Raw genomic sequence first — 14,764 nt, forward strand, 5'->3', positions numbered from 1 at the left:
TTAGTTAAGAAACACACAAAATCTAAGGAAGTACATCCAATTGATGTTGGTGGACCACACAATGTTGAGTCTGTTTGGTGTGACATAAGCACTGGGAAAGGAAAAATGAGAGTAGGTGTGTGTTATAGGAATAATGAATCTGATGAGTATAATGAGCAACTGTGCAGAGAAATAGAGTGGACCAGTAAATCAGAAAGTTTTATAATGGGAGATTTTAACTTTTCAGATATTGACTGGAACTTGTGGGTTGGTCACTTGCACACTAGCAAGACTTGTTTGGATTTATTGGATGACTGTTTTCTACAGCAGCATGTTCAAGAGGCAACCAGAGGGAGTAATACTCTTGATCTGATTATCAGCAGTGATTATTCATGCATTAACAATTTGCAGATAAAGGAATCACTGGGTGACAGTGATTACAATGTACTGATATGGGAATTACTTAAAGATATAACTACCATCAAGGCTAAAGGGAAGGGCTTTTGCTTTTGTAAAGGTGGCTACAGGAGTCTCAGACAGTTTTTAAATTCTGTACAGTGGGATCAACTGATGATGTTACCAATGTTGAATTCTAAATGGGAAGCCTTCAGGAACTTGGAGGCTACTAGGCTTTTCATTCCAACTAAGAAATACTGGTCAAGGTTCAGGTCTAAATGGATGTCAGATGAATTAATGAGGCTCGTGGCAGAGAAAAAAAAAAATGTATGGGATGCATATAAATTATCAGGTGACACAGAAGCCTATAGCAAATATAAGCTTCTCTGTAATCAAGTCACAAAGAAGGTTAGGAAGGAGCAGGACAGATTACGAGAAATCTTTGGCAAAGTATGCAAAGAGTTCTTTACTTATGTAAACTCTAGAAGGAAAGAGATGACTCAGATTGGACCACTTAGCATAGATGGGTTGACTATTGATGATCATGCTCAGGTAGCTGATAAACTGAATGAGTATTTTGCATCTACATTCATACATGAGGAGTAATTCAATGAGTGGAATGCCAGAAGTTTATCAAACTCTAACAAGGAGCTAAGTGATTTTGTAATAACTGAGAGCAAATTGGAGGAGAAATTGTTCAAGTTAAGCATAAGGAAGGCACCTGGGGTGAATGGGATCTCTCCAGTTATATTAAATGAGGAACAAAAGGAAGTAAGCAAACCCTTAGCCATAATTATGAGAGCTTCCTTGGACTCAGGGTAGGTCCCTATGGACTGGAGGTGTGCAAATAAATCACCAATTCACAAAGGGGGTTCAAAAGGTGACATAAGTAACTATAGACCTGTTTAACTTGTGTTCGGGGGAAATAATTGAGTCACTGGTTAACGAAGCATTGCAGGATCATCTAGACAAGACTGCAGTAATAGTTGAGACACAGCATGGTTTTGTTAAAGGGAAGTTTTGTCTGACCAATCTGATTGGATACTATGATGTGGTCACAAAGGAACTGAATGTCAAAAATACTTTTGACATCATATACTTGGATTTCAGGAAAGCTTTTTATTCTGTTGCACATGGAAGACTGCTGCAAAAATTGGAGAGGTATGGCATTAAGGGTAAGTTGCTACAATGGATAAAGGGATAGTTGAGTGGGAAACGACTTAGAGTGGACACTGCTCAATGGACACTGCTCATGGACAAATGTTATTAGTGGAGTTCCCCAGTGTTTGGTGCTGGGCCCATTGTTGTTTTGTGTATTCATCAATGATACTGATGAAGGTATATCAGGATTAATGTCCAAGTTTGCAGATGTTACAAAGGTTGGAGGGTTGTTAATGACAGTAAAGACAGTATGCTACTCCAACTGGATCTAGACAAGTTGGGCAAATGGGCTGAGAAGTGGCAACTGCAGTTTAACATTGACAAATGCAAATTACTGCATATGGGTAGCAATAACCCAAGAGAAATGTACCGACTGTGTGGTACTACACTCAGGGAAGTGGAAAGTGAAAAAGACCTGGGGGAAATTGTGGAGTCAAATATGAAGTTCACTGAGCAGTGCAGACGGACTGCCAGGGTAGGTCACGGAGTCTTGTCAATGATATATAGGAATTTTGCTAGCAGGAACAGAGAGGTGATTATCCCGTTGTACAAGGCAATGGTCAGGCCATACCTAGAGTACTGTGTACACCTTCTATTTTAGGAAGGATGTAGAGTTGCTAGACCTTGTAAAAAGAAGGGCAACAAAGAGGTGCTCTTACCAAGGAAAGCTTAAGTTCTGCAAATTGCAGTGCCTGGAGAGTAGGAGCGTGCGAAGTGATACGATTGAGGTGTATAAGGACTTGAATGGGTTGAGCAAGCTGAATGCTGATGGGATTCTTCCTCTTGCTCAGATTAAGAACCTGAGGGGGCATAGATTCAAATTGAGGAGAGACAGTTGTAGAATAGTTGTGCGGAAATTTGCCTTTAGCCAGCAGGTGGCTGATTGGTGGAATAGACTTCCATCCTTTGTTGTGGAAGTTGATAGCCTAAATAAATTTAAGGCTGAGCTGGATAGGCATTTTGAACGAATGGAGGGGTGAAATGGAAGGGTTTTTTTTTTGGCTGATGCTGTAAGCTTGCTTTCTTGCATCGTATGCCTCTACTAATGTTAATGCTAATAAAACACTGCTGTATGAACTGGAGCAATGTGACATTAGGTGGATGCAAGTTACTGCTACTGATAAAGGGATGATTAAGTGGAAGAAGACAAAGTTTATAAACAGGCAGAAAGTATAAGGCTAAATGCCTAAGTTTCTGCAAAAAGATCTAGAAAAATCAGGCTGAGAAATGGTAGTTGAAGTTTAACATTGACAAATGGGTAGCAGGAATCCCAGAGTAACTTATCAACTGTGTGTTATTACACTCAGGGTAGTGGAAAGTGAAAATTACCCGTAATGGAGAAATCGATCAACCACCAACTCTTAAACTATCTCAAAACATCCAAATAGGGAAAACGATATAGGCCTTTCAAAAAGAATGAGAACGGATTCCAACAAATCAGAACCACCAACTTCTCTGATAATGCATTCATTATCAACTCAGCCAGTAAGCAGACTCTCACCCTTTGTTATCCAGAGATGTCTTGAAAATGCAGCAGGTACACCAAAAATGGTAAAACAACTTCATTGAAGAGACCTATTAATTGAAACAACACAAGCAAGGCATTCAAGAATTATTATTAAAAATGTTCTCTGTAAGTGGAATCCCAAAATAACTCCTCACTGAACTCCTCAAAAGGAGTGATAAGTGAATGAGATCTACTGAATGTCACCAAAGAGGAGATAGTTCTGGAATTATAAGAACAGAAAGTAACACAAGCAAGGCGAATTATGATTCGGAAGGACGATAAACTTGTTCCAACATGAAATATTATTTTGACTTTTAGTACACCTAATTTGCCAACTTCAGTTAAGGCAGGGTATCTGCACTGTCAAGTCCATTCATATATTCTGAATCCCTTAAGACGTTTCAAATGCCAAAAATTTGATCATTCTCAAACAACATGCAGAGGCAAAATTATATGTCCTAATTGTGGGTCAAAAAATCATGCTCAAGCAGAGTGTACAGAAAAGTCTCATGAATGTCTGAATTGCAAGAGTGTTCACCAAGCTTATTAGAAATCATGTGACCTGTGGAAAATGGAAAAAAAAAGATACAAAAGTATAAGAGTGAAAATAAAGCATCATACCATGATACTTTTATTTTCAATGTATACCATGATACTTTATTTTCAAGAAAGCAAATTAAGGTAACTATGCCAAAATGGGGCTATGCTTCTGCAACCCAAAATTGTCAAGCTGTCGCAACCAAAACAGGTGTCAATCCTGCCTAACATTCCAATGCAGAATGGGTACGATCTGTACTGTTCGCAAATCAGCCTACTTACAAACCTGTTTCAGTTGATGAAACAAACAATGCCCACAAAACAAAACAAGAAACCACAAAGGCAACATGCCACTGAATCGCCACAATCAAATTCAAGGAACAACGAAGATGTAAATGCACAAGAAAAAACAATCCTTGATCTTCAATGCAGATGACAACATGGAAACCGGATGTTCACCTATTGGAATGGATGATGTAGAAGAGAGTACAGATTACAGACGCCCTTCCTTCTTTTCCTAGAATGTAAAAGACTAAATATGATCGTCAAAAGCAAACTGCTCCCTCTCACAAGAAACAGACAGACTCACCTTCCCTCTCTAAAACCAAATAATGCAGCACATTGTACAATGGAACTGCACAGGTTTACACAGTAATACCAATGATATCTATGATTTGATCTCACGATATAACCCTGTAGCCATTTGCTTATAAGAGACTAACTTAAATCCACAGGTAATTTATACAATTAAAAATTATTCAGCCTACAGAAAAGATAGAAATTCTTCAAGCTGTGCACATGAAGGCATTGCAATTCAGTGAATTGTAAAATACCTGCTAGAAACATTCCACTTCAGACAGACTTAGAAGCTGTTGCAGTACGTGTAGCAGTGGGACAAACAATAACTCTAATCTCATTACACTTTCTACCTAATGATATCTATAGGTATAAAGAATTGGAAGGCCTTATAAAACAAATACCATCTACTTTTTGTCTTCTTGGTGAATTCAATGCACATCATCCACTATGGGGATCTGCTCACATGGATAACTAATAGATTAACAGTAGCCACTGGCAGAGGTGAAAGTGATTCTTGCACTGCTTCTATTAGAATGAGCAGCAGTCTGGAAAATAAGATGCAGGATATTTCAGAGATTGCTGGGAATCATTGGGGTACAAGTAAACACATGGGTTGGGTTAGGGTAGCTAAGCAAAAGAACAGGTGCATGTATACTTGCGTGTACACCAATGCTAGGAGTTTAGTAAATAAATTTGATGAATTTGAGGTATTGCTCAAAACATCAAAGGGCAGATATTGTTGGGATTTCAGAGACGTGGTATCACACAGATATAAGGAATGCAGAACTGGAATTTGGGGAGTACAATGTCTACAGAAAGGATAGACAGCATAGGAAGGGAGGAGGGGATATGCCAGTCGACATCGCTGGACAGTGCAGTGTCAAGTTATTTTGGTGTGGCATAAGCATTGGGAGATCAAAATTGAGAGTAGGAGTGTGCTATAGGCCTAATGACTCTGGTGAGTATAATAAGAAACTGTACAGGGAAATAGAGTGGGCCAATAAATCAGAGAATCTTATAATGGGGGATTTTAATTTCCCAGATATTGACTGGAATTTGTGGGTTGGTCACTCACACGCTAGCAAGGCTTTTGTGGATTTATTGGATGATTGTTTTCTACATCAGCATGTTCGGGAGGCAACTAGAGGGAGGAATACTCTTGATTTGATTATCAGTAGTGATTCTTCATGCATTAAGAATCTGCAGATAAATGAACCACTAGGTGGCAGTGATCACAGTGTGCTGAAGTGGGATTTATTCAAAGAGATAACTACCATTAGGGGTAAAGGGAAGGGTTATTGCTTTCGTAAAGGCGACTACGATGGACTGAGACAGTATTTAAATTCTATAAGTGGGACCAACTGATGATGTTACCAACAGCAAATTCAAAATGGGAAGCATTCAAAGAACTTATTTTGGAAGCTACTAGGCTTTACATACCAACTAAGAAATATTGTTCAAGGTTTAGGCTTAAATGGATGTCAGATGAACTAATGATACATATGGCAGAGAAGAAAAATGCATGGGATACATACAAATTAACACATCACACAGAAGCCTATGATAGATACAAGTTGATCTGTAACCAAGTTACAAAGGAAGTTAGGCAGGCGAAGGCAGATTACGAAAAATCTTTGGCAAGGGAGGCAAAGAAAAACAGCAAAGAGTTATTTACTTATGTAAACTCTAGAAGGAAGGGGATGAATCAAATTGGGCCACTTGATATTGATGGGTCAACTGTTGATGATCCTGCTCACGTAGCTAACAAACTAAATGAATATTTTGCATCGATATTCACACATGAGGACTTATTCAGCGAGGGGAATGCCAGAGGTGTATTCAACTCTGGCAGTAAGCTAGAAAATCTTGTAATAACTGTAATAACTGAGAGTAAAGTGGAGGAGAAATTGTTGAAGATAAACACAAGAAAGGCACCTGGGGTGGATGGGATCTATCCAGTTATATTAAAGGAGGCAGAAAAGGAAGTAAGCAAACCCTTAGCCATAATTATGAGAGCTTCCTTGGACTCAGGGGAGGTACCCATGGACTGAAGATGTGGAAATGTGACCCCAATTCACAAAGGAGGATCAAAGGCTGAAACAAGTAATTATAGACCTGTGAGTTTAACTTCTGTTCCCGGAAAATTAATGGAGGCACTGGTTAAAGAAGCACTGCAGGATCATCTAGACAAGACTTCAGTTATTGCTCGGACACAGCATGGTTTTGTTAAGGGGAAGTCTTGACTGACCAATGTGATTGGATACTATGATGCAGTCACAAAAGAACTGGATGCAGGGAATAACTCTGATATTATTTACTTGGATCTTAGAAAGGCTTTTGATACTGCTGCACATGGAAGACTGCTGCACAAATTGGAGCAGTGTGGCATTGGACGCAAATTGCTGCTATGGATAAAGCGGTTGTTGACGGGGAGAAGACAGAGAGTGGTAATCAATGGACACTGCTCGTCGTGGACTAATGTTATTAGTGGAGTCCCTCAGGGCTCAGTGTTGGGTCCATTATTGTTTTCTGTATTTATAAATGATATTGATGATGGTATATCAAGCTTAATGTCGAAGTTTGCAGACGATACAAAGGTAGGCAGGGTTGTCAAGGACACTACTGACACTATGCTGCTGCAACAGGATCTGGAAAGGTTGAGCAGATGGGCTGAGAGGTGGCAAATGAAGTTTAACATTGACAAATGTAAAGAACTACACATGGGAAACAGCAACCCCAGAGCAATGTATCAACTCTGTGGTACTACACTGACAGTGGTAGAGAATGAAAGGGACCTTGGAGGTGGTTGTGCAGGCAGATATGAAGTTCTCTGAGCAGTGCAGACGGGCTGCAAGAGTAGCTCATGGTGTATTGTCAATGATATATAGGAATTTTTCTAGCAGGGATAAGGAGGTGATTATTCTCTTGTATAAGGCAATGGTCAGGCCACACCTAGAGTACTGTATACAGGTCTGGAGGCCTCATTTCAAGAAGGATGTAGAGCTGCTGGAACGAGTACAGAGAAGGGAAACAAGATTAGTGAATGGAACAAAGGGGTGCTCTTACGAAGAAAGGCTTAAGTTTTGCAAATTACAGTGTCTGGAGACCAGGCACCAGCGAGGTGATCTGATAGAGGTGTATAAAGCCTTGAATGGTTTGAGCACGCTCAATGCTGATGGGATTCTTCCTCTTGCTCAGAATAATCACCTGAGAGGGCATAAATTCAAATTGAGGAAAGACAGATGTAGGATAGACATGCGCAAATTTGCCTTTAGACGGTGGGTGGTTGGTTAGTGGAACAGACTTTCATCCCTTTTCGTGGAAGTTGATAGCCTAAATAAGTTTAAGGCTCAGCTGGACAGGTATTTTGAACGAACAGAGGGGTGAAGTGGAAGTGGTTATTTTTTATTTATTTTTTTTTTTGGCTGATGCTGCATAAGCTTGCTTTCTTGCATCAAATGCCTCTACTAATGCTAATGCTAGTAATGGCCCCATTGTGCAAGGAAGCCTACGGCTTATGCTGCACCAGACAAAAAAAAATATAATAATAATAAATAAATACAATAAAATAAAATAATAAGAAGAAAATTTTTAAAAAAATAATAATAAGAAGAAAATTAATAAGAGAAAAGGAAATGGACAACCTATGCATTTCCCTCCTCCCTTAGGTAATTATCCAGCTGACCTTTGAATTTCCCCAGACTGTCAGCCTTTACCACCATGTAGGTAACTTATTCCAGTAATTTATAACTCACTGGCTAAAATAAAACTTCCTGCAATGCAGTCTAAACAACTCCCCCTGTAATTGGAAATTATGACCCCTAGTTCTAGAATAATTTATAACCATGAAAATTTCATCCTTGTTTATTTTACTTTTGCCACTCAGAGGCTTAAACATCTCGATCAAGTCTCCACTAATGTGCCTAGTTTCCAAGCTGCAGAACCTATATATTCAGTCTTTCCTCATATAGATGCCCTTTTGCTGATTCTCACTGGGCATGTTACCAATCTTTGGATCCTTTCAAGAAGCTTGATGTCTTTTTTTTTAGGTGCGGTCTCTATACCTGAACACAGTATTCCAAGTTTAGTCTAACAATAGCCTTATATAATGGGATTATGACATCCTTATCTCTACTAGCGACTGTTTGATAAATCATTGATAGAACACCATGGGCCCCTCCCTCGCAACCAGTCTACAATGCTCAGAGAACTTCATATCTGACCATATCGTAATAACCAAATCCCTTTCCTCCACTACCGGCTTTAGTTCATAATAGAGGACACTTGATAGAAAAGCTCATACACCAACTGAACCTAACATTGCTGAACACTGGTCATAACACATATATTCACCTCTCCATGGGATCTATGTCAGCAACTGACTTATCTATTTGTTCTCGGTTATTTCCCATTATAGATTGGGCAGTTTTTATCTGCACAACAGTGATAATTTCCCAGTTATATGCAGAATTGAAACAATGCAGACACCGTGCCTTGATCATCGGGTAATATGGAAATTCTCTAAAGCAGATTGGAAAACGTATTCTGCATCCATCATTATTATTATTAGCCATAAGGTGCAAGAAAGCCTGAGGCTTATGCTGCACCAGCCAAAAAAAAAAAAAAAAAAATCCAATGTTACCCTGAGAGAGAGAGAGAGAGAGAGAGAGAGAGAGAGTCAGAAGAAGGGAATCACCAAGAAAGCAAGAGAAAGAAGAATGATGATATCCAGCTCAGGAGCCTGTATTTGCCAAGCCCATACTCACCAGATGTGAGCCCCTGGGGTCTCAAAGGATAGCCAATTGATATTGATACGACTAGCGTCCATTGATGATGTAGCTGAGCACATTACTAAGCAAATACTGGCAGCAGCTTCTGAACAATACCACAGTCTTCTGCTTTCAAACACAGAAACCTTAAACTGGTGGAATGATGCTTGTACCAATAGCAAAAAGGGAAAGAAATAATGCCTAGAATCTGTTCTGTAAGTTTCCAACCACCAGCAATCTAATTCAATTTAAAAGGCTTAAGGCAAATGCACAAAAAATCAGAAAAGCTAAAAAAGATTCATGAATACAGTTTGACTCCTCTATCACTAATTAAGTAGTCTAATTATTTGGAAAAAAATTCGACAACTAAATGGTAAATATCTATCGGTTTCTGTTCCAATCTTAACCAAGGATGGATGAAAAGAAATATCTTCACCATAAGAAATAGCTAATGCACTTGCAGAGACTTTCTCTGAGAAACGTCTCTCATTACAACTTATGATTCCTTTCTACAAATCAAAGGTTTAGCAGAAAGATACAAGATAAATTTCCAAACTACTCAGTCTCTTGCCTACAATCTTTTTGTCTATTTGAACTCCAAACAGCATTAAATAGATCACCTAATAGTACTTCTGGAGCTGATGGAATCTTTTATGTAATGCTAAAACAACTAAACAATATAGATTTCAATTTACTAATAACTTTCTTTAATTGGATGGCTCTAGTGGTGGATAATCATTCCAATACATTGTTTCTCCTTTTAGTCCCCTGGGAGAGGGAGTTCCTAAAGGTTCATCCCTCCTGGCATCATTCTGTTATTTTAGCCTTTCCCAAACCAGGAAAAGATCAATCACTCCCACAAAATTACCGACCAATCTCCCTCACCAGTTGTCTAGGCAAAACACAGACGACTTACCTGGGTTCTTGAAACTGACAAGCTGCTAAACAACATTCAGTTTGGATTCCAACAAAATAGTTCCACTTTGGATCTCACGGTGAAAGCAGAGACTAATATCCATAATGCTTATGTGAAAAATGAACATATTGTAATGGTGAGTTTGGATATTGAAAAGACTTTTGATTAACCTGGAGGTATGGCATATTGCAAGAACTTTACTCACTAGGATTACAAGGACATTTACCGAACTTCATTCAAAACTTTCTTCAACACAGAACTTTTCAAGTACGTTACCAAACAGTGCTTTCTCGTATCTTTACTCAGAAATAAGGGGTCCCACAAGGATCAATACTTGCTACTCTTTTTTTTCACTTAGGCTGAACACCATAACTCAGAACATTCCCAATACTCTACAACTATATATGTATGCCGATTATCTCACTATATCTTGCAGTTCAAAAAATATTCATACCATTGAAAGACAGCTACAATTATCCCTAAATAAGCTAGAAATATGGACAATGCAAAATGGGTATCGTATGTCTGAACAAAAAACAGATGCAATTCACTTTTGCAAAACTTCGGCTAAAGAATCACCTGATCCCTCTCACCAGTAATCTTCATTTCCTAGGTTTAATGCTGGACATCAAACTTTTAACTTTGTTTCTCACATAACATATCTCCGAACTGTTGTCTGCTTGATAAAACTTACTTGCTCAGATCCATTTCTGCCATGAATGGGATGCTGATAGATACTCTCTTCTACATATGTATCGTGCCCTTATCAGGTCTCGTCTAGATTATGGTGCTGTTGTCTATGACTCTGCTAGGAAAAGTGCACTGATTGGACGGAATTCCATCCAACACAGTGCCCTACAAACTGCTCTTGGAGCAGTTTGTAGGGCACTGTGCAAAGTATTTATGCAGAAGCACATGACCCTCCACTTCACCTTAGAAGGAAAATGCTGCTCCACAATTATGCAGCCAAAATTCGAAGTCTTCCAGCCCATCCTCTTTGACCAATGCTTTTCAACCCAGATTGGACCGCATTCTACGACAGCAAACTGGCAGAAAATAGACCCACTGATATTTGTCTAAAAGATTTATTGCATACCTGGAACTTTCGATTTGACAATATATGAAACCGATGTACCTGATCCACCCTGGTCTGCAAAGTCTGCAAAGTATTTTTGTATGTTACTGGCGGTATCCAGGGTTCCCCCTATGTCCGCCGTGTGTTAAGCGTTTATTTTGCCAGCAGTATGTTGAGATTCCTCTAATTTTTTTTTTTTTTTTTTTTTTTGCAATATTATAGAATAGATGGTGAGTTATTATAAAATAGTATAATTAAGTATGAGACTTTAGAATTTTGAGGGAGTCAAATTTTGAAGATTTAATTTTTTGACAATTTTTTTAATCTACTCTAGTTAAACGTTATATGTATTTTAAGTGTGTATAGTGTGTTGTTCCTGTTGTTTGTGGCTGGCTTCTGGCATTTAGCAGCAGGGAGTCGAGGGCAAGATGCGCCCCGACTCCCCGCTCCCATCCCTAGCCACGTGGAGGCAGCCAGATTCTACTTCTCTAGTTGTGGTCAGGACACTCATGCCCCTTCTCGCAGGGCTCAGTCCTGTCCTAGAAGGGGCACAAGGGTTCTTTGTGATTCCCCTACTGTGCGGCCCAACCCGCCCAGAGTGGACATGCAATACAATAATATTTATCTTTCTAACTTTTCTTTCTCTCGTCCTTCTTTTCTCCCTTTTACATTTGTAACATGCTAGTTATACAATTCTGAGATTGTTCTTATTTATCCAAGCCCCAAGCTCTCGCAGGGCTCATCCTGGCCTAGAGCTGACGCCTGGCACGTTGTCAGATTTTTTCCCCCAGGCTCCCACACTCGCAGGGCTCATACCTGTCCTAGTGGGGAACCCAGCACTCTTGTTGTCAAGTGTCTTGTCATTGCACGGTTTGCCTTAACCTACATACATGATGATTTAGATAGTTGCACGTTTGGTTTGATTTTGATAGAGTAATGCTTAATATATAGTAACTTTATTTTATATGGGCAAGGCATCCCTTATAATTCCTTATGCTGCCCTTCCATTTGCATGTTGTTCCAGAGCGGCACAGTAATAGTGCCGACTGGAAATCACATACAATTTTGTTGTGGTTATTATACACTTTTAGATTTTGATATAGTTATTCTAATAATCTCTTTTGGAGATTTAGAGTTCTGTTAATTTTGAAGATTTAATATTCTGATAGTTCTTGAATATGTCACTTACCTATATTTTTATAACTTGCTCATGCTCCCAGCACTCACAGGGCCCAATCCTGACCAGTGTGGGAGCACCCTGTTAAAGGAGAATCTTTTTATTCATTAATTTACACATGGGTGGAACATGCGTCCTTGTTGATTTGCACAATATTGCAGGTCTTGTGCCCCCGACTCCCGCAGGGCTCAATCCTGACCGGGTAGGACACTCCTGTGTGTTAATTCACAATGTATTTTGTTGTGATTGTTCAGTTCAGTTCACTCCTCCCAGCCCTGCAGGGCCCAGTCCTGTCCCAGGCTGGTGGGGAGAGGGAGATTAAGTTCCATCACACACAGTGTCACAATTACCTCGATGGTAAGAGGAAAATAAAGCACTGAAGAACACTTAACACTGTGTGTCTTTAGTCTTATGCCTCATGTTCTTCCCTCACTCTTCCTGGCGGTTTTGGTGAACAGTCCAGTTTGTCACCTAATCTTCCCTTGTAGTTGATTTTAGTTGTTTTTGGTTGTGTTGTTTCCAGTGGCCAGTTATTACTTTTATTCATGTTTTACCACTTTGTGCTGAGATGTTTACTCACCATTCCCTATCTTCACTGGATATCCTTAGGCTTAGGCAGTCAGAATCAACTAATCTTGGTAAACGTGGCACTGGTAATTATAGAACATAGAAGTTATATCCATAGCTTTGGTTTCTTGTGATGTCGGGGCTGTGGTCACTATACACTGCTCTAGTGGCACATATCTGCTTGTGGCAGTACCACAGTGTTCAGTGCTAAGATACTGAGAAGGTGGGGCAGTGTCATTTCCTTAGCTTCCACGATTTTATAGTCACAGTTATCACTTTTTCCCCATACATTGATACTGTGAACTGGGATGAGTTTTCTCCCATCCTAAACTGGCTAGACATTCCTTAGGCCTGGCAGTTTTAGATTCAGCTAGTCCTGTGAGCCTGATGCTGGTGTTTTTGGTGCCTCCAGTATTAGGATCAATGTTATGGGTTCTCTTAGATGGTAGGGCTATTGTCAACCCTTATTTAAGTGTCTCATTCAGCACGTAGCAGAGTACTGTGTTGTCTAGGACTTGGAACTGAGAGTGTGAGTCAGTTCCATGTCTCTTGTGTTCCCTGTATCCACCAGGCTCCCTTCAGCTGAGGCAGTTACAGGTTGAACTGATCATGGTGAGCTTGTTACTGGTGATTATTTGTGCCAAGATTTTTGTGGTTCTCGCAGATGTCAGGACTGAGTACGAGGTGCTTGCTTCCAGGGCTCATAACTGCTTGTAGCAGGTTACTGTGATGTTGTTATAATGTTGTCAAATTCACACTTTTAGTTTTTGTTCAATTTAGACTACTGTGGAAGGATGTTTATTCACCATGTCCTGTTCCCTAGTATTCCTTAGACTTGGCATAGTGTCAGTCAGGTTGGTCTTGGTGAGCGTGGCACTTGGAGTGTATGGTACATGTAATGTTTATGACCATTTCTATGACTTCCTGAGTTGTCAGGACAGTTGTCTCCGTGTATTGTTTCCAGGGCACATAACTGTGTGTGTAGGAGAGTACGTGATATCTGGGACTTAGACTCTGTAATGTAAGTCAGTATCATGCCCTTAATTTTGGTTTTTGTTGCTTAGTTTCCACTATTGTCCCCTTCTTCATGCTGTGCTGTTGTGGTCTAGGATGGATTTTCACCTTCCTGTTTCCACTGCCATTCCTTAGGCTTTTGCAGTTATAATCTTAGCTGAACCAGGTGGGTCTGGCACTGTAGTTTTTGGTGCTGACCTCCCTGACCATATTATGGTTGTTCTAGCTGGCAGGACTGTTGGCAGTCTGCATTGTCTTCCATCGTCCATTTCTGCAAGCAGCAGAATACTGTGAGATCTGCGGCATATAGTCGGTGACATGCCCTTGGTATTCACCTGTTGCTTGCTTGTCCCAGTGTTGTGTTTGGTCACTCTTCATTGCTGTGGTCTTTGATGAAGATTTACTGAGGAAGATATACTCTTCCCTATTTTCACCAGTCTTCCTTCACTCAATCAGTTATAGTTTTAACTAGCCATGTCAAGCCTGCCACTGGTGGTTCGTGGTGCTCATTGTTATTGTTCTCTTAGATTGCAGACTGTAGTCTAGATGCATAGTTCCCATTGGCTCTTATCTGCTGTGTAGCAGATTACTGTGATGTAGTTGTATTGTTCTCAGTGTCACAATCATAGCTTGTTCGGTTAGACTACTGTGTTCAGGGATGGCTATCTACCTTTCCTAAACACTGAGTGATCCTAAGGCTTGGCAATGTCAAGGCAGTTGGTCTTGGTGAGCATGACACTTGAAGTTATAGTACCTACAACTTGTGTTCAACAGCAATGGTTTCCTGATTTTCTAGGATTATCTCCATGCGCTGTTTCCAGTGGCACATCTATGTGTAGCAGTGTATGTGAGTTCTGAGACTTAGACCCTTAGTTTTGGTTTTGTTGCTTTATTTTCATAGTTTTCCCTGTCTTCACTCAGTACTGCTGTGGTCTAGATGAGATATTCCCCTTCCCTGCACTCTCAGGACTCCACAGGCTTGAGCAGTTACAGGATTGTATGTTTCTGGTGAGCCTTGCAATGGTAGTTCCTGGCCTCTACATGATTTGGACTAATGTTATGGTTTTCTTGATGACAGGACTGTGGC

The 14,764-nt window shown here is 40.0% G+C and overlaps 1 protein-coding gene across 7 annotated transcripts in view; it reads right to left on the bottom strand.

Moving 5' to 3' along the window:
- The window catches only part of Taz (tafazzin, phospholipid-lysophospholipid transacylase), a 254,338-nt gene that overhangs the window by 50,786 nt on the left and 188,788 nt on the right, over nt 1-14,764 (bottom strand). Inside the window, exon 7 of one of the 7 annotated variants that reach the window (XM_090387174.1) lies at nt 4,618-4,704. The exons of the other annotated variants lie outside the window; for them this stretch is intronic. Coding sequence (XP_090243300.1) covers nt 4,639-4,704 — 66 coding nt within the window. The 3' untranslated portion in view covers nt 4,618-4,638. Of the gene's footprint in view, nt 1-4,617; nt 4,705-14,764 lie in introns of those variants that run through there. 7 annotated transcript variants of the gene reach the window in all.

Source organism: Mastigoproctus giganteus, chromosome 13, assembly GCF_048544385.1.
Source record: "Mastigoproctus giganteus isolate SK-2022 chromosome 13, ASM4854438v1, whole genome shotgun sequence".
Classification (NCBI taxonomy): domain Eukaryota; kingdom Metazoa; phylum Arthropoda; class Arachnida; order Uropygi; family Thelyphonidae; genus Mastigoproctus; species Mastigoproctus giganteus.